General features: G+C 55.1%; 2 protein-coding genes across 7 annotated transcripts; both read left to right on the top strand.

The window, feature by feature from the left end:
• The first annotated feature begins 21 nt into the window (after positions 1-21).
• On the top strand, positions 22-11,287 carry USF2 (upstream transcription factor 2, c-fos interacting). 5 transcript variants are annotated; one of them, XM_030820168.1, is made up of 10 exons: positions 455-648; positions 925-971; positions 1,060-1,178; positions 1,282-1,482; positions 1,931-2,081; positions 2,202-2,289; positions 2,569-2,627; positions 10,160-10,254; positions 10,408-10,536; positions 10,629-11,281. In XM_030820168.1, exons 1-10 carry the CDS (start codon positions 587-589, stop codon positions 10,716-10,718), a joined length of 1,041 nt encoding a protein of 346 aa, XP_030676028.1. In that variant the 5' UTR covers positions 455-586; the 3' UTR covers positions 10,719-11,281. The 5 variants fall into 5 exon arrangements, with proteins under 5 accessions (XP_030676025.1, XP_030676029.1, XP_030676027.1 ...); XM_030820165.1 differs by having other exon boundaries at positions 22-648; positions 10,160-10,536; positions 10,629-11,287; XM_030820167.1 differs by having other exon boundaries at positions 23-648; positions 10,408-11,287.
• A 2,551-nt stretch (positions 11,288-13,838) lies between these two features.
• On the top strand, positions 13,839-16,849 carry HAMP (hepcidin antimicrobial peptide). Of its 2 annotated transcripts, XM_003280018.4 has the most exons (3): positions 13,839-14,155; positions 16,491-16,553; positions 16,644-16,849. In XM_003280018.4, the coding sequence occupies exons 1-3, from the start codon at positions 14,066-14,068 to the stop codon at positions 16,746-16,748; spliced, it is 258 nt and encodes an 85-aa protein (XP_003280066.1). In that variant the 5' UTR covers positions 13,839-14,065; the 3' UTR covers positions 16,749-16,849. The 2 variants fall into 2 exon arrangements, with proteins under 2 accessions (XP_003280066.1, XP_030677704.1); XM_030821844.1 differs by having other exon boundaries at positions 13,872-14,155; positions 16,491-16,849.
• Positions 16,850-22,439: the final 5,590 nt, after the last annotated feature.

Below are 22,439 nucleotides of genomic sequence, written 5' to 3'. Positions count from 1 at the left end.
CTCGCGCCGCCGCCGCCGCCGCCGCCGCCGCCGCGCGCGCGCAGCTCAAGTAAAGGAGAAAAAAAAAAGGGGGAAAAATAGAAAGCGGCGGCGGCTGCAGCAGCGATCCGCCGCCGGACTGGGCTAGGCCGAGCGGCGGCCGCGCGAGCCGGCGATCCAGGGCACCGGCGGCGGCCAGCCAGGGCGGGCCGTGTTCAAAAAAAAAAGTCGCGGCGGCGGCGGCTGCTCAGGGAAGGAGGCCTCAGGGCCGCGTGCAGCGGGCGGGCAGCCGGGCGGGCTGGGGGCGGCCGCGCGGCGTCCCGGAGCCTCGGGCCGCCCGGAGCCGGCGGGCGGGCGGAGGCGGAGGCGGCGGCGGCTGCAGGAGCGGCGGCGGCTGCGGCGGCGGCGGCGGCATCTCCTCCTCACATGACCCCACTGTTTGTCCCCGTGATCAGCGCGAGCGGCTCCCGTATCTCCTCCGTCCCCTCCTGCCGCGCGGCGTGAGCGCCGGGCTCGGGGCCCCCCCGGCCGCCCGCCCCCTCCCCTCCCTCCCTCCCCTCCCCTCCCCTCCCCCCGGGCCCCGCGCCCCCCCGCCCCCGCCCCCCCCATGGACATGCTGGACCCGGGTCTGGATCCCGCTGCCTCGGCCACCGCTGCTGCCGCCGCCAGGTAAGATCCCCGGCCCGGCCGTGTCCCCGCGCCCCGGCCCCGGCCCCGCGGCCTGCAGGCCGGGGCCGCCATGATCCCGAGCGGCCGCGGGCCCGGCTCAAAATGGAGGCCGCCGGCGCGGGGGGGACCCGGTGCCTCCCGCCCACGGCCCCCGGCCTCGGCGGCGCCCCCGGCCTCAGGCGCGGCGGGGTGGGACTGGGGCCCTGCAGCTGGGCACGGGGGCGGGGGCGCGGGCATGGGCAGCGCTGACCCTGCTCCCTCCTGTGCCCCCGGCAGCCACGACAAGGGACCCGAGGCGGAGGAGGGCGTGGAGCTGCAGGAAGGTGAGTGCTTGCGGGGCCGGCCGCGCCCGGGGAGGGCTGGGGGCGCCCGGCGCGGCCCTGACCGTGCCCCGACCCTCCTCGGCCCCAGGCGGGGACGGCCCAGGAGCGGAGGAACAGACAGCGGTGGCCATCACCAGCGTCCAGCAGGCGGCGTTCGGCGACCACAACATCCAGTACCAGTTCCGCACAGAGACAAATGGAGGACAGGTGAGCGGCGGGCCGCGAGGGCGAGCGGGCGGGCGGGCGGGCGCGCCGGGAAGGCTCGGACCTGGCCCTAGCGCCGGCCTCGCCGCTCTGCCGCCCCCTGCAGGTGACATACCGCGTAGTCCAGGTGACTGATGGTCAGCTGGACGGCCAGGGCGACACGGCTGGCGCCGTCAGCGTCGTGTCCACCGCTGCCTTCGCGGGGGGGCAGCAGGCTGTGACCCAGGTGGGTGTGGATGGGGCAGCCCAGCGCCCGGGCCCCGCCGCTGCCTCTGTGCCCCCAGGTCCTGCAGCGCCCTTCCCGCTGGTAGGTGCCCTGCCACCCTTGGGTGGGGGGGGGGCGAGGGAGTGGAGAGGGGACACTGGCTCTGCTCTTGGGGAGCCCTGGGGGTGGGGCAGGTGTCGCCCAGCGGATGCTGCCTTCAGGCCTCAGGCTGCATGGGGTCAGATCGCTGTTGTGCACCGTGGAACCTGGGGACAGTGCTCTTGGAATTTATTTTTTTTCCCGCAAAATGGCAATGATGTGTCTAAGAGAAAAGTTTCTTAGAGTGCAAAACGGATTGGTTCAGCAAATGATCGCTGACCTCCTGCCATGTTCCAGGGCTGTTTGAGACACAGGACAGAATGCGACACGCAGAAGGAGTCCCCACTCCTGTTAATTGCAGAGAATGCAGTAAACCGCAAGCACAGCAATGAGGGGAGGGGATGGAGGAACAGAGAAAGCTAAGGGTAGCCTCTGCCCTCCTACTCCCCAGGCTGTGATCCAAAATCCCTTCAGCAATGGTGGCAGTCCGGCGGCCGAGGCTGTCAGCGGGGAGGCACGATTTGCCTATTTCCCAGCGTCCAGTGTGGGAGATACTACGGCTGTGTCCGTACAGACCACAGACCAGAGCTTGCAGGCTGGAGGTGAGGAGAAGAAGTCAGGTTGGCAGGTGGGGGAGGCAACGGGCCCAGCAGGGAGGGAAGCCCCCCCAACCAGTTCTGACTTCACCCTGTCTTGCCACTGACCCCCCACTCTCCCTGCAGGCCAGTTCTACGTCATGATGACGCCCCAGGATGTGCTTCAGACAGGAACACAGAGGACGATCGCCCCCCGGACACACCCTTACTCTCCGTATGTGCAGGGGACACCAGGAGGGCCTGGCATTGAAATGGAAGGAAGAGAGGGGTTTCTGGAGTAGAAGCTGGGCAGTTAGCATGAAGTGGGCACATGGTGTAATTTTTTTTTTCTTTGCTTGTTTTTGCTTCTCTAGTGCACATAAAATATCATGTCTTTTGTTTTTGCACATGGATTTACCTTGCACAGCTAATTTTTAAGTCTAATACTTAGTAGATGCTTGGGCAAACAGATCTGCGATAGTACATGCCCCCATTTTTTTTCCTCTTCTTCTAGAAAAATTGATGGAACCAGAACACCCCGAGATGAGAGGAGAAGAGCCCAGCACAACGAAGGTGAGGACAAGGTGTGGCTCCAGGTCCCCCCGACCACCACCCTCACAGGCTCAGCCAGCCCTGGGGTGTGGAGTGACAGAGAGGGAAGCCACTCCTGGGCAGGCCACAAGTGCTCCAGAGGGCTTTGCTGGACGCTGTAAAGGTAGAAAGTGAGCAACGAGGGGAGAGTACAGTGTCAGAAGTAGAGGGACAGGGAGTGTGAATTGGAACTGGCCATTTGTTGACCCGGCTGGTGATCTCGAATTCATGGCCCACATCTAAGATGGTGGACTTCACATTCCCATACGGATTGCCTGCCTACATGAAAAATGGGGCTGACCGGGCTCACCTGGGCTGACCTTTCCACGTGGCAGCTGTCATGCTCACATCCCTCACTCCCATGCCTGCCTGGCCTCCAGAAGTAGGTCTGTTCCCCCAGGGAGCACATCTCAGGGCGAAACTGCATGAAGCTCTGCCTCTGGCTGCCTAAGGCTGGAGCATCCTGCCCTTTCCAGAAACACCAAGTCTCACCTCAGGTCATTTGGCCTTCAGCACTGTCCCACCCCGCCTGTCAGTAGCCACTGCAGTGGGCACAGCAGTGTGCAAGTGCCAGGAGAGTGCTTACACCCAAACAACCATCATTCAACAAATATTTACTGCCCGTGGGTTCTGGGCCGAGCGGCACAGGCCCTGTGCCAGGTCTGGAGTCTGGCCTGGAGCGTCAGGGAGGCTCAAAGGCCTGAGGGCTCACATCTCATGGGTCTTATGGGACATTGATGGGGGGGGTGGGCTGGGGTGAGGCTTCCCTAGGGAGAGGGGAGTGTGGGTCAGATTACTTTGTGGGGTGCTGGTTTGGTTGTGGAAGAAGTTCTATTTGGAATGCCTCAGGAGGGAAGATCGGGAAGGCCTTGAATGCCCGAGTGAGGCGCTGAATGCTGAGTCCTAAAGGTGGTGATGGGGCTGGGGTCTGTGGCCCGGGTAGTTGTGTTCTGAGTAGCTCCTCTTTTGAGTTCAGGCGTTCATTCAGCATGTGCATACTACAGCCAGCCCCCATTTTGCGTCCTCAGACATGGCAATGCAGCAGATAATAGGACAGACGAGGTCTCAGCTCTCTGTGCGCGTTCTGGTGGGAGAGATGGGAGTCACACACAGCCGCATCAGGCAGTGCAGGCAGTCACAGGCAGGAGAGGAAAGCTGGGGAAGGAGGTGGCGGGTGATGGCGGCATGGCAATGTGCTCTGAAGGGCTCTCCGGGAGGTGACATTGAAGCAGAGCCCTGAAGGGACCTGAGGGAAGGGGCCTGTTGAGAACCTCAGGAGAGTCCCGGGCAGAGGGAAGAGCTAGGACACAGGCCAGGCCCTGAGCCAGGGCCGCTGTGGTGTGTCTGCAGAAGAGCAGAATTCAGGAAAGGAAAGAGGAAGTTGGCGCAGTGGAGGGGGCTGCCCAGGCCAGATGGTGGAGGACCTTGGAAGAAGTCCCCAGTGTGGCTGTCTGGGCTCCTGTGGTTTTATTCCAGGGTGATGAGAAGCCAGCGTAGGGGTTTGGGTGTGGAGGCTATTGGCAAGAATGGTGGGAAGAGGCTGGGAGGTAGGATACTATATGAGTGTGAGGCCTGAGATAGGGCAGGGGTTGGGGGAAATGTGGGGAGGACTCCAAGGCTGGAGAATAAGGGTTTCGTGCTGAACTCCCCTCCATGCTTGGAAGGGAAGGGGTGCATCTGAGCTTGGTTTTGAGATGCAGTGAGTTTGAGGGGCCCCCAGAGCAGCCCCAGCCACTGTGGTGGGGCGTCAGGGTGGTTCTTAATCTCCGTACCTGTCTTCCCTCTGTGAAATGCTGGAAGCATAGCCACCCCCAGCACCTGGTGGGGATGCAGTGAGTCGTGGTGGCCACACAGTAAGGCTGAAGAGAGAACTCAGGACCCTCCCACCCCACTCTCACCCCCGCCTCTCCCTCAGTTAATCTGACTCCAGGCAGCCTTGAGACTTTCTCACCCTGTGAAGCAGTCTTCGTCACCTGCCCACTTCTCCAGCTCCGTCCTGTCTCTGCTTTCCTGACTTGCAGAGCATCTGCCCCCATCTGCTCATCCTCCCAGTACCTTTGGCCATCTGGCTCATGGCTCTACCAAAACAGCTCCACTTCCAGTCACCCATGGTGACCCCATTGCCACATCCACTGGCCTCCTTTGCTGTCTGGGCTCCAAGCGTCTGATGCTGCCTGTCCCTCTGGAATCTTCCTTTCTCCTCCATCCTCTCTGATTCTCCTGTGATCTTTGCCTCTCCTGCCCCACTGTTAACAGTGAAATTTCCAGGGTCCCAGTTCCAAGTGAGTAGATGGGGGTACCGGGGAATCTGTGTTTTCCATCAGCTCTTCAGGTGATTGTCATAGTGGACAAGTTTGAGAAACTGCTTTGGCTGCGAGTGTTTCTTTTTTTTTTGAGAAGGGGGTCTCACTCTGTCACCCAGGCTGGAGTACAGTGGCACAATCACAGCTCACTGCAGCCTTGACCTCCCAGGCTCAAGCGATCCTCACACCTCAGGCTTCTGAGTGGCTGGGACCACAGGCAGGTGCCATCACATGGGGTAATTTTTTTTTTTTCTGTAGAGTGGAGGTCTTGCTATGCTGCCCAGGCTCATCTTGAACTTCTGGCCTCAGGCAGTCCTCCGGCCTCAGGCCTGAGCTGCCACACCCAGTCTTGCTGGTGTTTCATAAGGTCTGGCCCCTCCCGTCGGCCTCAGGTGTATGATGTGTGAGGCCCAGCAATGGGCTCGGAAGCTCTTGATCAGTATCCCCCAAACTCTGTTCCCACTTGTAGGTGTTCCTCTTTTTTCTTTGCTGCAGAAGAGTGTGTGACTCACAAAAAGTTGAGGACTGTTCCTTGATGTCCTCCCAGGCTTCGCCCACCACCTGGCTCCTGGTAATGCAAGGAACTGTGTTTCCATCCATTCCATTCCTCTCACTGCAACTCCAGCCCCACATTTTGAACTACCTATTCAAGATTTCCATCTCTGTACATCCCTGTAATGCCTCAAACTCAACTCACCCAAAACAGAATGTGCCATCTTCCCTCTCCAAAGGCTCTCATGCAACCTTCTTCTTTGCAGAGCAGCAAAAGCTACCCCTGTCACAGCTGCCCAAGCCAGAAACTAAGACCAGAGCCGCTTTCAACTCTGCCCTCTTCTTCCCTTATGGCCACAAACCCCAAGTTTCTGTTATGTGGTGAATTTCAGATCCGCTTCTCTCACTTCTTTTTCCCTCCTTCCCACCACTTCTTGGTACTGCAGGAGCTTATCCCAGAGTCACAAACTCAAATGCCTGCAGGGGCCTGAGGGAGGCAGGTGCACTTGGCATGTCAGGAAGGGGCGTGTGGCTGGGTGTGGTGGCCCACGCCTGGAATCCCAGCACTTTGGGGATTACATTTTGGCCAAGACGGGCGGATCACTTGAGCCCAGGAGTTTGAGACCATCCTAGGCAATATGGCAAAACCCTGTCTCTACCAAAAAAATTAAAAATTAGCCAGGCCTGGTGGTACATGCCTGTAACAGTCCCAGCTACTTGGCAACCTGTGTTGGAAAGATGGCTTGAGCCCGGGAGATGGAGGTTGCAGTGAGCTGAAATTACCCTCCAGCCTGAGCAACAGACCCAGACCCTGTCTCAGAAAAAATTAGGAAAGGTTGTGGGGGGCCCGCAGTGATCTGGGGCATATGTGTCCTGCCTGAAGGGTGGCCCTTGCCCAGTGCCTTCCCCTTGCTGCCCTGTCAGAATCTAGGGCCACTGTTGCCAGAAACTCTGAGAAGCTAGAAATCGAGACTTCTACGTGAAATCTGATCTTTAGGTGCCAGATTGGATTGCTTTTTCCGTTTCATTGATTTCTACTCTTAATGTTACTAATTCATGCTTCTACTCACTTTGTTTTTGTTTGTTTGTTTGTTTGTTGTTTTGTTTTGAGATGGAATCTCGCTCTGTCACAGTGGTGCGATCTCAGCTTACTGCAACCTCTGCCTCCCTGGTTCAAGTGATTCTCCTGCCTCAGTCTCCCAAGTAGCTGGGACTACAGGTGCCTGCTGCCACACCTAGCTAGTTTTTGTATTTTTAGTAGAGATGGGGTTTCACCACGTTGGCTAGGCTGGTCTCAAACTCCTGGCCTCAGGTTATCCACCTGCCTCGGCCTCCCAAAGTGCTGGGATTACAGGAGTGAGCCACTGCACCCGGCCCCTTCTACTCACTTTGGATTCAATTTGCTAGGTTTTGTGCTTTAGCTCCCCCAGCACACCCCAACCCCAGCTTTTTAAGGTAATTCTTTTTTTTTTTTCAATTTTCTACTAAAATCTTTATTTTACAGGATTTATATTTCACAGCAGGGATTGAGATGATTCTTAACCTTTCTCTTTGCTTAACAGCATTTAGAGTTGCCAGTTCACTCCAGCATCACTTTAGCTACATCCCACTAGGATATGTTGTGTTTTTGTTATCATTCAGTTTAAAGTATTTTCCAATTTTCCTTGTGATTTCTTCTTTGACCTTTCTGTTATTTGGAGGCAGGTTGCTTAATTTCCAAATATTTGTGGGTTTTCCAGATATCTTTTTGTTATTGATTTTTAATTTAGTTCTGTTATGGTCAGAGAACATACTCTGTATGTTCAGTTCCTTGAAATTCGATGAGACTTACCCGACGGGCCCGAATGTGTCCTAGCTTGGCGGAAGCTTCTGGGGCATTGACGAGGACAGGTGTCTGCTGCTGTCAGGCAGAGTGTCCCCCCAGGTCAGTGAGGTCAGGCTGGTTAAGTGTTCAGGCTTTCTATTCTGATTTTTTGTTGTTGTTGTTTACTTGTTCCACCAATCAATGAGGATGTCCATGTCTCTCACTATATTTGTGGATTGTCCATTTCTTCCTTCAGTCCTGGCAGGTTTCACTTCTGAGTTTTCTCTTTTTTTTTTTTTTGAGACAGGGTCTCGCTCTGTCACCCAGGCTGGAGTGCAATGATGCGGTCTCGGCTCACTACAACCTCCACCTCTTGGGTTCAAGCAATTCTCATGCCTCAGCCTCCCAAGTTGCTGGGATTATAGGCACGCACCACTATGCCTGGCTAATTTTTGCATTTTTAGTAGAGCCAGGGTTTCGCCATGTTGGCCAGGCTGGTCTCAAACTCCTGGCCTGATGTGATCCGCCTTCCCAAAGTGCTGGGATTACAGGCATGACCCACCCCACCCAGCCTCTGAATTTTAAGTGTCCTATGGAGTAACTGAAGTGCTGCTGTGGAATGAACGTGGCCTTGGTCCTAATGGGTCTTCCTGTATTTCAAATGTGCCATGATGGTCTTCTGAAGCCACAGGCTGGACAGCGTCACCACCTGCTAAAGTCAGGGCCTAGATTCAAGGGCCTGGGCCTCTAGAGGAGGAGGAGATGCGGTCCTGACCTGCGAGCAGAGCACGCAAGGCCTTGACAACCGATCTTTACAACCTCTTCCCACCCCTGCATACCCTGAAATGGTTTTCAGGCCACCATTTCTGGGATCTTCCCACCTGCCTGCCTTAGAGTCCTTCTCTCAGGAACCAGCCCGAATGTTTCCTGGATCTCTGAGGATTCATCCCACCCCCATTCCCATGCAGAGGCCATGGCTCGGCGCCTGGCATTCCCGAGGCACTTTGTACCATCTTCAGTGATGACACGAATGCAATGGGGTTAGTGCCACCTGCCCACAGTGGTGCTGCAAGTGCCAATGGGGCGCACCAGGGCTGCTTCCACCCTGGACCTCAGCCTGGCAGAGGGCCTGGCACATAGTAGGGCGGGGATTAGGTGTGTAAGAAGTAAACGCGCGCTGGAGAGGATGTAGCTGCAGCCGGCGCCCAGCTCTCGAGAGGACCTCTGGAGGGCAGAGGCTGAAATGAGGCCTTCTGCCGAGTTCCTCCACGGACCCCCGGGCAAGGAGCGCTCTGCTGGGGACTGTGCCAGCGGTGCCTCCAGGCCTGGACTCTCAGCTCCGCTGCTGCTTTTGGCCAGAGTTCCCAAAGGCGGGTGTGGTTGTCTTTGGTGGGAGGGTTCAGCGCACCGTGATAGTAATAGGGGAGCGAGCACTCACTGAGCCCAGTGCAGGGCCTGCACGGTGCTCCACAGCAAGCACTGATCTTGAGGTATTGGTTTTGGAGGAAAGAGGGAGCACAAGGATGGAAGGGGCCAGGGAAGAGTGGTCACGGTGGGAGAAGGAGAGTCCACGTCCATCAGAGGGTTTGTCACTCGGGCCTGAGTGGGAGGCACTGGAGGCAGGGAGAGGCCAGTCAGCAGCACGTGGCCACGGCCCAGAAAAGCCAGAGGGGTTTGCTGGTGGGTGGGCCCCAGCCTTTTCAAGGGAACGGCAGGGCTGGGGAGCTGCCGATCTCAGGGTGTGAGGGTAACGGGCAGGCTGTGGCCCACCCCTCCTTCTGAGGCTCACCGGTCCCCTGACCGGTTTCCCATCACCATTATCCAAGGCTTTGAAAAGACCCCCTGGCCTTCCTGCCACATCTGCCCTAGCTATAGGCTTCGTTCCCCTCCACAAATGGTGCAGAAAGCATGAGCCACCCTGGCAGGGGGCTGGGGGTCCGTGGGGTGGGAGTTGGGGGTAGCTGAGCGTTCTTTCCTGTCCCCACGGTGCCTGGTGCTGGGGCTTGGCAGGCAGTGAAGGGTTGGGACAGCCTGGCTTTAGCCGGCCCTGAGTCAGGGGTCTCAGGCTCCGCAGCACACAGACCCCAGGCAGGTATTAGGACGGGATGTGGCCAGAGAAAGGCATGTGCTCTGTCTGGGGGCAGCTGCCACCCAGCTGACACAGTTGGCATGAGATTGTGGAGTTTTATGGAGTAAAATCACAAATCTGGGTTTTTTAAGTAAAATCTTCTATGAGTTGCCATCTCTGGCCTTCAACATAGGGTTTGGGTCTTTCGTGGGTGAGCTGGTGCTTTGTGGGCCAGGCCCTGGGTGCCGCAAGTACCAGTTGGGATCTGCCGTTGCCCTGTGGAAGGATTTTAAGCAGGGGTGAAATGTGGTCAGACTTGGATTTAGAGATGAGGAAAAAAAACAAAATCATGGTGCCCAGAGTCTCTGGGGAGACGGGAGAATGCAGTGCAGGGGCCGCGGGAGCCAGAGAAGGGCACTGGTCCTGCGAAGAGTGGCTCTGCCCATCCCTGCCTCCCAGTATGTGCCCACTGTGACCAGAGCTCCATTTCTCAAAAGAAGCCAGTGACGCCAATTACCATGAGAAATTTCCATATTTTTAACTGTCGATTAAAATTTATACAAGTATGGCGGGGCAGGCCCGAAAAATGATCTCCAAGTGCCTGGCCTTTGACGCCCATCCTAAAAGCATGTGTGGCACTGGAGGGCCCACGTTTCTTTGTTCCTCTTGAGAAGCTGGGGTGGGGGCCGGCTGGGCTCAGGGTGCGGCCCCTCACTTCCCAGGGCTGTGGTCTCGGTGGGGCCTGCACTGTGCCTGGGTGTCCTCAGGCTGAGCCTCCGCCCTGGGAGGACGGCCTCTCGGGCACGAGCCGTCAGCAAAGGCGTGGCTGTGACTCTGTTTTCCGCAGTGGAGCGGAGGCGGAGGGACAAGATCAACAACTGGATCGTCCAGCTTTCGAAAATCATTCCAGACTGTAACGCAGACAACAGCAAGACGGGAGCGGTGAGCACCCTGGACCCTCAGTCGCTGCGGTGGGCCTGGCCCCCAACCCTTGCATGCAGAAAGTCCAACAGCCATGGGGCTTGGGAGTCATCCCTGGGGTGGAGGCCGGTGGGCGGTGCCCGCCCTAAGGCTCCTGGTCCCCTCGCCCCCCAGAGTAAAGGAGGGATCCTGTCCAAGGCCTGCGATTACATCCGGGAGTTGCGCCAGACCAACCAGCGCATGCAGGAGACCTTCAAAGAGGCCGAGCGGCTGCAGATGGACAACGAGCTCCTGAGGCAGCAGGTGGGTGTGGGGCTTGGAGCGGGTCAGGGCCCAGGAGCCCCAGATGCAAGGCACTGGCCCTCAGCTCCCTTGTCCTCCGTCGTGTCCGCCAGATCGAGGAGCTGAAGAATGAGAACGCCCTGCTTCGAGCCCAGCTGCAGCAGCACAACCTGGAGATGGTGGGCGAGGGCACCCGGCAGTGACGCCCGCCACCACCGCGCAGCCGCCGCCGCCCACGCCGGCCTCTGCTGCCCCCTTCCCCAGCCCTTAGCACAGAGAGGGACACACGCCCCTCCCCCAGCTGCGTTTTTTTATAGTAGATTTTTAACAAAAAACGGGGAGAAATAATGCATTTCCGTGGATACAGTGCCCACCGCCCTCCTCCACTTGGAAACGGTATCCTCCATCCCCATCCGTCTGTCTGTCGCCCTTCTCCCAGCCCTCACTAAGCCCCAGCACTTCTAGTGGTCTCACCTGGAGGCAAGAGGGAGGGGACAGAGGCCCTGCCATGTCCCGCTGCCTCCTGCTCTCTGGAGGTACTGAGACAGGGTGCTGATGGGAAGGAGGGGAGCCTTTGGGGGGCCACCCGGGGCCTGGACCTATGCAGGGAGGCCACGTCCCACCCCACCTCGTTTCTGGGTCCCTGCTCCCCTTTGGGTGTGTGTGTGTGTGTGTTTTAATTTTCTTTATGGAAAAATTGACAAAAAAAAAATAGAGAGAGAGAGAGGTATTTAACTGCAATAAACTGGCCCCATGTGGCCCCCGCCTTGTCTGCTTGTGTGTCTGTCCATCTCAGGAGTGGGGAGGGGGCCTGGGGTCTGCAGAGCTCCACGAGGCATGGTTCCGCTGTTGTGCACATGGCTGTGCACGGTCCCTGCCAGCTGCACCACCCAGTACCCAGCGGTTGGTTGGATGGATGGAGGAATTAAGGAATGAATGTCCCCTTTGAGGCCCTAGGCATGCATGAGGGTGTGGGGAGCTGGGGGAGCTGGGGTCAAGGACATGTCCCATGTTGGAGGAGAGGTGGGGGTCTCCGTGTCAACAGTTCCTGAAAACACAACCAGCCCCTGGCCCTGCCCTGCTGGGCTGAAGGCCTCCCCTCTGCACCAGCCAATAGTGGGGCCTGGCCTTGAGCCCCTCACCCCCAGGGAGGGCAGATGGCCAGAGCGCCAAGCTTGGCCCGTCAGCCTGTCGCCTTGCACCGAGGCTCTGGCGCCTGTGCTGTGACCCCTGCCCCTGCTGATGATGAAACGTGTCCTCAGCTGAGATGCAGTGATGCCTGGTAGGGCTGGGGGCTGCTGCCGTGTCTTCCCCGGGTGATCACACCCCTATTCACTGGGCCCTGCTTCAGCCTGCAGCCCCATTCAACTCCATCCACTCCCAAGAGCTGGGCCTGCCACTCTGCTCACCTTGTGGAGCTCCATGCTCTGCCTTTCCTCCCCAATTCCCCCATCCCTGCACTCGTCTCTTCCCTCAAGAGCCCTGTCTCCTTTTCCTAGCTATTCCCATCTGAGGCCCTCTTTATTCATTTAGTTTTTAGAGACAGGGTTTCACTCTGTCACCCAGGCTAGGGTGCAGTGGCGCACAATCACGGCTCACTGCAGCCTTGACCAACTACAGGTGCGTAGCACCACAGCCAAGTTTTTGTAGAGATGGGGTCTCGCTTTGTTACCCAGGCTGTGACAAGAGCAGCCTCCCATGTGGTGTGGATGAGGAGGCAGATGGCAGGGCCTGTCCATTTCTGTGCTTGAGTGGGCCTTGGCAGTGGTTCAGCAACCAGGAAGCAGTGTTCATTCCTCGACAGCAACATCCCCAGGCTCTGGTGACTGGGCTGACACTGGATGGCCCTGGGATGAAAGAGGCAAAGTGGCAAAATGTCCAAGGGCCCATCTGGAACCAAGGTTTGTCGATCCCCTGGGCCGTGTGCACCCTGAGCTGGGCCTGGTAGTGGAAAGGAATGAAGGCACTGCAGTCAGGCAGCCTGGGTTCATCCCCCAGCCATTGGTGTCCTAAGGAACCGGCTCCCCAAAAACATCCCTGGCTTGTAGTGCTTGCCAATTTCTGGGTGTCAACACTCCCACTGCTGCTGATTTCAGGGTACCAGCATGATGCCACTGAATGCAGAGTTTCGAGATGTACACGGTCTGCTCTGCTGAGCCAGGTCTAGCATGCGGCTGTGTCCTGCTGTGTTTTAGGGGAGATGAGGAAGCCTGGTGGGCAAAAGCAAAGGCCCTGGAGTCAGGCTCTCCAGGCTAGAATCCCAGCTCTGCCTCTGGCTGAGCAAGCTTGGGCCATGCCCTGATCTCTGCCTTCAGTGCCTTTTCTGTAAAGTGAAGGAAATGAGTGTCCGACGGGGAGGAGGCTCCTAAAAGGGAGCAGGGTCTGGGGAGCCCAGGCCTCTGGGGTTGGGTGACTGAGAAGGCAGCCCCTGAATACAGAGCAGAGCTGAAGGTGGGGCAGTAAGTGCTGCTGGGAGAACAGGCAGCACAGGCTGAGTTGGTGCAGAAGTGAGTCAACATATGTGCCATCGTATAACATGTACTCATCAGACAGCAGATGTTAGCTATTACTATTACCGCTATTTTATGTTTTATAGACAGGGTCTCACTCTGTCACCCAGGCTGGAGTGCAGTCACACAATCATAGCTCACTGCAGCCTCAGCCTCGGGTTTAAGCCATCTGCCTCAGCCTCCCAAGTAGCTGGGACTACAGATGTGCGCCACCACGCCTGGCTAAATTTGTTTAAAATTTTTTTTGTAGAGATGGGGTCTCCCTATGTTGCTCAGGCTAGTCTTGAACTTCTGGGCTCAAGCGATCCTTCTGCCTCGGCCTCCCAAATTGCTGGGATTACAGGCGTAAGCCACTGTCCTGGGCCATATTACTGCTGTCATTTATGGCTAAAAGTTTGCTCAAACATTTTCCAGTTACCAGAGCCACATCTCAAGGGTCTGACACTGGGAAAACACTGCGTGCGGATCAGGGGCACATGCTGATGCTTGCCCTGCTCAGGGCTATCCAGTGTTCCCTGCCAGAACCTATGCATGTGTGGTGAGAGCTTAAAGCAATGGATGCTTCCCCCAACATGCCAGACACTCCTGAGGAGGCTGGCGGCTGCTGGCCATGCCCTGTGTGCATGTAGGCGATGGGGAAGTGAGTGGAGGAGAGCGGAACCTTGATTCTGCTCATCAAACTGCTTAACCGCTGAAGCAAAAGGGGGAACTTTTTCCCGATCAGCAGAATGACATCATGATGGGGAAAGGGCTCCCCAGATGGCTGGCGAGCAGTGTGTGTCTGTGACCCCGTCTGCCCCACCCCCTGAACACACCTCTGCCGGCTGAGGGTGACACAACCCTGTTCCCTGTCGCTCTGTTCCCGCTTATCTCTCCCGCCTTTTCGGCGCCACCACCTTCTTGGAAATGAGACAGAGCAAAGGGGAGGGGGCTCAGACCACCACCTCCCCTGGCAGGCCCCATAAAAGCGACTGTCACTCGGTCCCAGACACCAGAGGAAGCTCAAGACCCAGCAGTGGGACAGCCAGACAGACGGCACGATGGCACTGAGCTCCCAGATCTGGGCCGCTTGCCTCCTCCTCCTCCTCCTCCTCGCCAGCCTGACCAGTGGCTCCGTTTTCCCACAACAGGTGAGAGCCCAGTGGCCTGGGTCCTTAGCAGGGCAGCAGGGATGGGAGAGTCAGGCCCCAGCCTAGGGCACTGGAGACACCCGAGCACTGAGCAGAGCTCAGGACGGCTCAGGAGGACTAGCAGCTGAACAGGAACCAGGCCAAGCACAGTGGCTCATGCCTGTAATCCCAGCACTTTGGGAGGCTGAGGCAGGCAGACCACTTGAGGTCAGTTTGAGACCAGCCTGGCCAACATGGTAAAACCCCATCTCTACTAAAAATACAAAAATTAGCCAGGCTTGGTGGCAGGTGCCTGTAATCCCAGCTACTCGGGAGACTCAGGCAGGAGAATTGCTTGAACCCACAAGGTGGAGGTTGCACAGTGAGCTGAGATTGCACCACTTCACTCCAGCCTGGCAACAGAGCAAGACTCCACCTCCAGAAAAGAACAGAAATCAATGAAGCACCAAGTGACAGGGACTGGAAGGTCCTAATTCCATGGGTATTTACGAAGCCTCTACGCTGTGTGGAGTCTTATTCTAGACAGTGGGGACGAGGTAGATGAGAGAGGAGACTTCTCCATCCTGGTCAGGGAATTCGTTAAAGACTGATGAAAACATGAACAAATAATTGTGTCTAGTACATGCTATTCGTGAATCTCATAACAGATGGTGGTAGAGTGACCGTGACCCATTCGCCACACAGTAGAGTCACTTTTTTGGTTTGTTTTTTAGAGACAGGGTCGTCCTCTGTTGCTGAGGCTGGAGTGCAGTGGTGCAGTCATAGCTCACTGCAGCCTCAACCTCCTGTGCTCAAGCAATCTTCCCACCTCAGCTTCCCAAGTAGCTGGGACAGCAGGCACATGCCACGGGTGCGGGGACCACGGGCACGGTCAAGGGGCTGGCAGTCAAGCAAGTGTTTCATGAGAAAGTGACAGTTGACCTTTGTCTTGGAGGGTGAGAGATGGAGTCAGCAAAGACCTAAGGAGAGGACAAGACGGCACAGCCCAGGGTCAGGCTGAACAAGAGGAGACGGTGGGACTTGGGGATAAGGCTGAGGGGTGGGCAGTCCCAAAGTCTTGTGGGCAACCATACAGACACTGATTTTTCCTTGGAATAAAGAGGAAGCCCCCATAAGCTTTTTTTTTTCTGAGACAGGGTCTCGCTCTGTCATTCAGGCTGGCGTGCGGTGGCATCATCTGGGCTCACTGCAACCTCCGCCTCCCAGGTTCAAGCAATTCTCCTGCCTCAGCTTCCCGAGTAGCTGGGATTACAGGCGCCTGCCACCATGCCCAGCTAATTTTTGTACTTTTAGTAGAGACAGAGTTTCACCATCTTGGCCAGACTGGTCTTGAACTCCTGACCTCAGGTGATCCTCCCATCTCGGCTTCCCAAAGTGCTAGGATTACAGGCATGAGCCACTGCGCCCAGCCTCCTATAGGCTTTTAAAATGGACAAAACCACAATCTCACTGGCCATGTTTTAAAAAACTTAGTCTGCCAGTCTGGCACCATGGCTCACACCTGTAATCCCAGAGTTTTGGGAGGACAAGGTAGGAAGATCAGTTGAGCCCAGGAGTTTGAGACCAGCTTGGACAACACAACCAGACCCCATCTCTACGAAAAATTAAAAAATTAGCCAGATGCGGTGGCGTGCACCTGCTGTCCCAGCTACTCAGGAAGCTGAGGCGGGAGCATCGCTTGAGCACAGGAGGTCAAGGCTGCAGGGAGCCATGACTGTGCCACTGCACTCCAGCCTGGACAACAGAGGGAGACTCTGTCTAAAAAACAAACAGGAGATCGAGACCACGGTGAAACCCCATCTCTACTAAAAATACAAAAAATTAGCTGGTCGTGGTGGCGGGCGCCTGTAGTCCCAGCTACTCGGAGAGGCTGAGGCAGGAGAATGGCGTGAACCCGGGAGGCGGAGCTTGCAGTGAGCCGTGATTGCGCCACTGCACTCCAGCCTGGGCGACAGAGCAAGACTCCGTCTCAAACAAACAAACAAGCAAACAAAACAAACAAACAAAAAAAGTGACTCTGCTGTGTGGCAAATGGATTGAGGGGCAAGAATGCAGGGAGATGTGTTAGGAGGCTGGCACTGCCATCCAGGCAGGGGAAGGTGATGTCCCAAAGAAGAGTAGCAGCTGTGGAAAGAGGAGGAGGCGGATCTGGGAGAATTTTTTTAGGAAAAGCTGCCCATGGGAAGGTGAGCAGAAGCAAGAAAGCAAGGCCCCTCCTAAGAGTCCAGCTGAACTCTGGGTTTAAACCACTTGGAGAGGAGCAGGTTGCCGGGAGCCAGTCTCAGAGGTCCACTGGGCCCCCTGCCATCCTCAACACCCCTTTCTGCTTTCACAGACGGGACAACTTGCAGAGCTGCAAGGACAGCTGGACAGAGCTGGAGCCAGGGCCGGCTGGACGGTGAGCGCAACAGTGATGCCCTTCCCAGCCCCATGCTCCCCTCCCCATGCCCAGGCCGGTTACCTGCTCACACTCCCTTCCTTCCCACAGCCCATGCTCCAGAGGCGAAGGAGGCGAGACACCCACTTCCCCATCTGCATTTTCTGCTGCGGCTGCTGTCATCGATCAAAGTGTGGGATGTGCTGCAAGACGTAGAACCTTCCTGCCCTGCCCCCGTCCCCTCCCTTCCTTATTTATTCCTGCTGCCCCAGAACACAGGTCTTGGAATAAAATGGCTGGTTCTTTTGTTTTCCAAACCAGAGTGTCTGTTGTCCTTTCTCTCTGCCAAGGGCCTGTGCTAAGAGCTTGGTGGGTCATGTGGGGCTGGTGTGTCCTGGAGGTTGCCAGGAAAGTTGGTGAAGAAAATTTGTTTCTGTTCTCCCCCTTCATGTTGCAATAACAGGGGATGAAAGATAATGTTTCCTCTCCTTGAGATCTTCCTAAAACAGCTGTAGAAATCAGTGCCTATAAGGCAAGCTTGTCCAACCCGCGGGCCACATGCAGCCCTGGATGGCTTTGAATGCACCCAACACAAATTTGTAAAGTTTCTTAAGACATTATGACATTTTTCCCACAAATTTTTTGTTTTTTTTTTTGCTCATCAGCTGTCATTAGTGTTAGTGTGTTTTATGTGTGGCCCAAGACAATTTTTCTTCCAGTGTGGCCCAGGGAAGCCAAAACACTGGACACTGCTATAAGGGTTCTCAAAGTAAGATCCAGGGACTCTTTTTGTAGGGCTCCTGGAGGTGGAAACTACTAAGACTTTTTTTTTCTTTTTTTACTTTTTTTTTTTTTTTTTTTTGAGGCAGAGTCTCTCTCTGTCACCCAGGCTGGAGTGCAGTGGCATGATCTTGGCTCACTGCAACCTCCACCTCCTGGGTTCAAGCGATTCCCCTGCCTCAGCCTCCTGAATAGCTGGGACTACAGGCACGTGCCACCACACCTGGCTAATTTTTGTATTTTTAGTAGAGGTGGGGGTTTGCCATGTTGTCCAGGCTGGCCTCGAACTCCTGACCTCAAGTGATGCACCCACCTCAGTCTCCCAAAGTGCTGAGATTACAGGCGTGAGCCACCACACCCGGCCTACAAAGATGTTTATTTGCCTTTTTCACCCTGGTTCTCTCATGAGTATACAATGGAGTTTCCAGGAGGCTCTGCGACACCCAATGGCATCATCACCAGATGGCTAATGGATTGTGTGCCGCTGTATCTCACGCTTTTAAATGTCCCAGTTTCTAGCCCGGTGCGGTTGCACAGTCCCTGCTACTCGGGAGGCTGAGGCGGGAGGATCATTTAAGACTGGGAGTTCCAGAAGAAGACCTGGTGTCAAAAAAAAAAAAAAAGTGGGGCAATGAAAATGAGAGCAATACAGCTTTCAAGAATGGGAGGGGCCAGGGGTGGTGATTCATGCCTACAGCACTTTGAGTGACTGAGGCAGGCAGATCACTTGAGGTCAGGAGTTCAAGACCAGCCTGGCCAACATGGTGAAACACTGTCTCTACAAAAATTAGCCAAGCATGGTGGCATGTGCCTGTAATCCCAGCTAGTCAGGAGGCTAAGTCAGGAGAATCACTTGAACCCTGGAGGTGGAGGTTACAGTGAGCCAAGATAGCACTGCTACACTCCAGCCTGGGCAGTGGAGTGAGACCCTGTCTCAAAATAAAAATAAAATAAAATAAAATAAAAGAATGGGCAGGAACTCAGTTCCTTGTGGAGGTGAACTCTATTCCTATATGTTTCACGTGCAAAGTGTGCCCATCCTGAGAGAATACAACTTAAGATGCTCCTATGTAACAATCCCCCATCCCCCATACCTCGCTCATCCGCTACACCTGGATGGCCTCTGAAGGCCATGACCCTCACGCCTTTTGGTCCTAGGACCCCTTTACATTCTGAGAAATTATTGAGGACTCCAAAAAGCTCTTGTTGAAGTGGGCTATATCTCTAGTTGCCTGATGTATTAGAAACTGAAACTGGGAAAATATTTTTACTATTTATTTATTTATTTATTTTTGAGACAGGGTCTCACTCTGTTGCCCAGGCTGGAGTTCAGTGGCATGATCTTGGCTCACTGCAACCTCCACCTCCCACTTTCGAGTGGTTCTCCTTCCTCAGCCTCCTGAGTAGCTGGGACTACAGGCGCCCGCCACCATTCCTGGCTAATTTTCATATTTTTAGTAGAGACAGGGTTTCACCATGTTGGCCAAGCTGGTCTTACACGCCTAACCTCAAGTGATCCACTCGCCTCAGCCACTCAAAATGCTGTGATTACAGGTGTAAGCCACCGAGCCTGGCCTGCCCACATTTAATAGAAACAGAGATAGGAGCTGTTATTTCGCTGTCTTCTTAGCTCCGACGAAGCAACAGCTCTCACTTGATGGTAAAGGGCATTGGTCATTCGGCCTCAATGTTGGGTGTGGACAGGGAGTGGGAACACCCAGTCTTGGCGGGAGAGGGCTCCAAGACACGGCTGCCACACCCAAGGCAGGTAAACCTGACTAGAGCTTCTGATTTTGTCAAGAGAAGGTGGGAATTCCTATTTTTATTCGAGATTTCTTGCTTTTACAGTATTGGCAACTGAGCAAAGGAATTTGTCTTTTTACATCAACATTCTGTGAGCCAAACTAAGCCCAGCTGGGAGCCAGATCAATCTGGGGCACCATCAATGTCTGCCTTCGCTTTGGAATCCATGGAGGCTTGTCCTCTGGGAGGAGAGGTTTCCTGAATGAAGACTGAAGGGGTAGGGAGAGGGGAGTTGTGGTGAGCTTGGCCTCTTATTAGCTGTAACATCTTGCATGCATCTTCTTCGTATCCGGAGCTCCACCTCCTCATCTGTATTTTTTATTTTATTTTTTTAGTCTGGGTCTTGCTCCATAGCCCAGGCTGAAGTGCAGTGGTGTGATCATGGCTCACTGCAGCCTCGACCTCCCGGGCTCAAGCGATCCTCCCACCTCTGCCTCCTGAGTAGCTGGGACCACAGGTGCCTATCACCACGCCCTGCTAAAGTTTTGTATTTTGTGTAGAGATGTGGATCTGGCTGTGTTGCCCAGGCGGGTCTCGAACTCATGGCCTCAAATGATCCTCCCACTTCAGCCTCCCAAAATGCTGGGACTACAGGTGTGAGCCACCATGCCTGGCCTCTCCTTACCTTTAAAAGAACAGAAGCACTGGGTGCGGTGGATCACACCTGTAATCCCAGCACTTTGGGAGGCCAAGGCGGGTGGATCACCTGAAGTCAGGAGTTTGAGACCAGCCTGGCCAACATGGTGAAACCCCGTCTCTACTGAAAATACAAAAATTAGCCAGGCGTGTTGGTGCACACCTATAATCTCAGCTACTCGGGAGGCTGAGGCAGGAGAATGGCTTGAACCTGGGAAGCAGAGGTTGCAGTGAGCCAAGATCATGCCACTGCACTCCAGCCTGGGTGACAGAACAAGACTCCATCTCAAAAAAAAAAAAAAAAAAAAAAAACCAGAAGCGTCTATACAGGACTTAGCTTATCTGGCTCTAGAGCTGCTCAACCAAGGGGATGAGTGTGAAATTGCTTTGGAAACTGTCCAATGCTTCCTCAATGTAAAGGATTCATATTGACAGGGGAGGGTAGAGGGCTCCCTCCCGGCAGGTGGGAAACCTGAAATCAGGAATTACACTTAATGACACGGGGTGCTCTTCTCTCCTGAGCAAGCAGTTCTCTGGGGTGGTCCTAGAGAGATGGGAGAACATGTAAAGCAGAGATACTCAAACTTCAGCGTGCTCAAAATCTTCTGGAGGGCCTGCAAAAATGCAGATGGGGCCGGGCACAGTGGCTCAAGCCTGTAATCCCAACACTTTAGGAAGCTGAGGCTGGAGGATCACTTGAGGCTAGGAGTTCGAGACCAGCCTGGCCAACATGATGAAAGCCTGTCTCTACTAAAAATGCAAAAATTAGCTGGGTGTGGTGGTGCACACATGTAGTCCCAGCTACTTGGGAGGCTGAGGCAGGAGAATTGCTTGAACCTGGGAGGCAGAGGCTGCGGTGAGCTGAGACCTTGCCACTGCACTCTAGCCTGGGTGACAGAATAAGACTCTGTCTCAAAAAAAATTAAATAAATAAATAAATATAAAATGCAGATGAGGCTGGGTGTGGTGGAGTAAGCCTATAATCCCAGTAGTTTACGAGGCTGAGACGGGAGGATTACTTGAGGCCAGGAATTCAAGGCTGCAGTGACCTATGATGGCACCACTGCACTCCAGCATGGGTGACACAGTGAGACTCTGTAAAACAAATAAACAAAATGCATATAGCTGGGCCTCCAGAATTTCTGATTCCACAGGTGCAAGGTGGGGCCCTTGAACTTGCATTTCGAGCAAGCTGCAGTCCTGTGGAGGACTGGTTGTGAAGCTGCAACTATTGTCTGAGGGCAGCAAGGGCTCTTGGATGGATCAAGCCTCAGCCCCCATCTATGAGAGCTTTAAGCTTTAAGTGAAAGCTCCCCATGGCCGAGAGCTTCATTCTGAATTCCTGCTGCTAGGAATTCAAAACTCACATTGAAGTCCTAACCCCTAGTAGCTCAGAATGTGACCTTAGTTGGGGGCAGGGTCTTCACAGAGGTAATCAAGTTAAAACGAGATGGGAGAATCCTAATCCAATATAACTGGTTTCCTTATAAAAACGGGAAATCTGACAGGGTGCAGTGGCTCACACCTGTAATCCCAGCACTTTGGGAGGCCAACACAGGAGGACTGCTTGAGCTCAGGAATTCAAGACCAGCCTGGGTAATATAGTGAGACCCTGTCTCTAGTGAAAAAAAAAAAAGTGCCAGTAGTCCCAGTTACTATTGAGAGGCTGAAGCAAGAGAATCGCTTGAATCTGGAGGGTTGAGGTGGCAGTAAGCTATGATTGCACCACTGCACTCCAGCCTAAACGACAAAGCAAGACTATGTCTCAAACACAAATAAATAAATAAATAAATAAATAAATAAATAAATAGCAAATCTGGGCAGGGGTGAATACAGGGGGAAGAGCACGTGAAGATGAAGATGCCATACAGAGAGAGGCCGGGAACAGATCCTCACACCCCTCAGAAGGAACCAACACTGCCAGCACCTTGATCTTGTTGATCTTGGAATTCCAGCTCAATTCTGGCAGGGTTTTTTTTTGTTTTTTGGGGGGTTTTTTTTGAGTCGGAGTCTTGCTCTGTTGCCCAGCCCGGAGTGCAGTGGCGCAATTTCCGCTCACTGCAAGCCCCGCCTCCCGGGTTCACGCCATTCTCCTGCCTCAGCCTCCTGAGTAGCTGGGACTACAGGCGCCTGCCACCACGCCCAGCTAATTTTTTGTATTTTTAGTAGAGACAGGGTTTCACCGTGTTAGCCAGGATGGTCTCGATCTCCTGACCTCATGATCTGCCCGCCTCGGCCTCCCAAAGCACTGGGATTACAGGCGTGAGCCACCATGCATGGCCTCAATTCTGGTTTTTAAGCCACCCAGTTTGTGAAACTTTGTTGTAACAGCCCTGGAAAACTGATACACCTGCTTTCTCGTAAGAGATCAGCTGATGCGGCAGCACCAGCCACTGGATCTGCAGGTCGGTCATCTGCTTAGACAGGGCACCTGCCCGCCAGTCACAGGTCCTCTCACCCAGCCCCTTTCTCTCCAGCTCCAGCCGCCTCGCTCCCACAGGTCTCCTGGAGACTCGAGTTGCTGATGTCAGCGACTATTGCGAGTGCTCCTGTGGGACACTGTCCTCTCCCCAGCAATAGCCTTCAGTTCACACCCAGGGAGGAGATGGAGCCCCACACTGCACCAGCACACGACTCCAGCTCCAATGAGGTGGGTGTTGATGCTGAAGGCTGTGACATGCAAATACC

This window comes from Nomascus leucogenys, chromosome 10, assembly GCF_006542625.1.
Source record: "Nomascus leucogenys isolate Asia chromosome 10, Asia_NLE_v1, whole genome shotgun sequence".
In the NCBI taxonomy this organism is placed as follows: Eukaryota; Metazoa; Chordata; class Mammalia; order Primates; family Hylobatidae; genus Nomascus; species Nomascus leucogenys.
The sequence above is the reverse complement of the archived record's forward strand: the minus strand, read 5'-3'. Positions and strand labels throughout refer to the sequence as shown.

Coding starts and splice junctions, on each gene's coding strand:
- USF2 (XM_030820165.1), top strand. CDS start 587: ATGGACATGCTGGACCCGGGTCTGGATCCCGCTGCCTCGGCCACCGCT. Junction 1,179..1,281: donor CAGAGACAAATGGAGGACAG/GTGAGCGGCGGG, acceptor CGCCCCCTGCAG/GTGACATACCGCGTAGTCCA. Junction 10,537..10,628: donor ACGAGCTCCTGAGGCAGCAG/GTGGGTGTGGGG, acceptor CGTGTCCGCCAG/ATCGAGGAGCTGAAGAATGA.
- HAMP (XM_030821844.1), top strand. CDS start 14,066: ATGGCACTGAGCTCCCAGATCTGGGCCGCTTGCCTCCTCCTCCTCCTC. Junction 14,156..16,490: donor GCTCCGTTTTCCCACAACAG/GTGAGAGCCCAG, acceptor CTGCTTTCACAG/ACGGGACAACTTGCAGAGCT.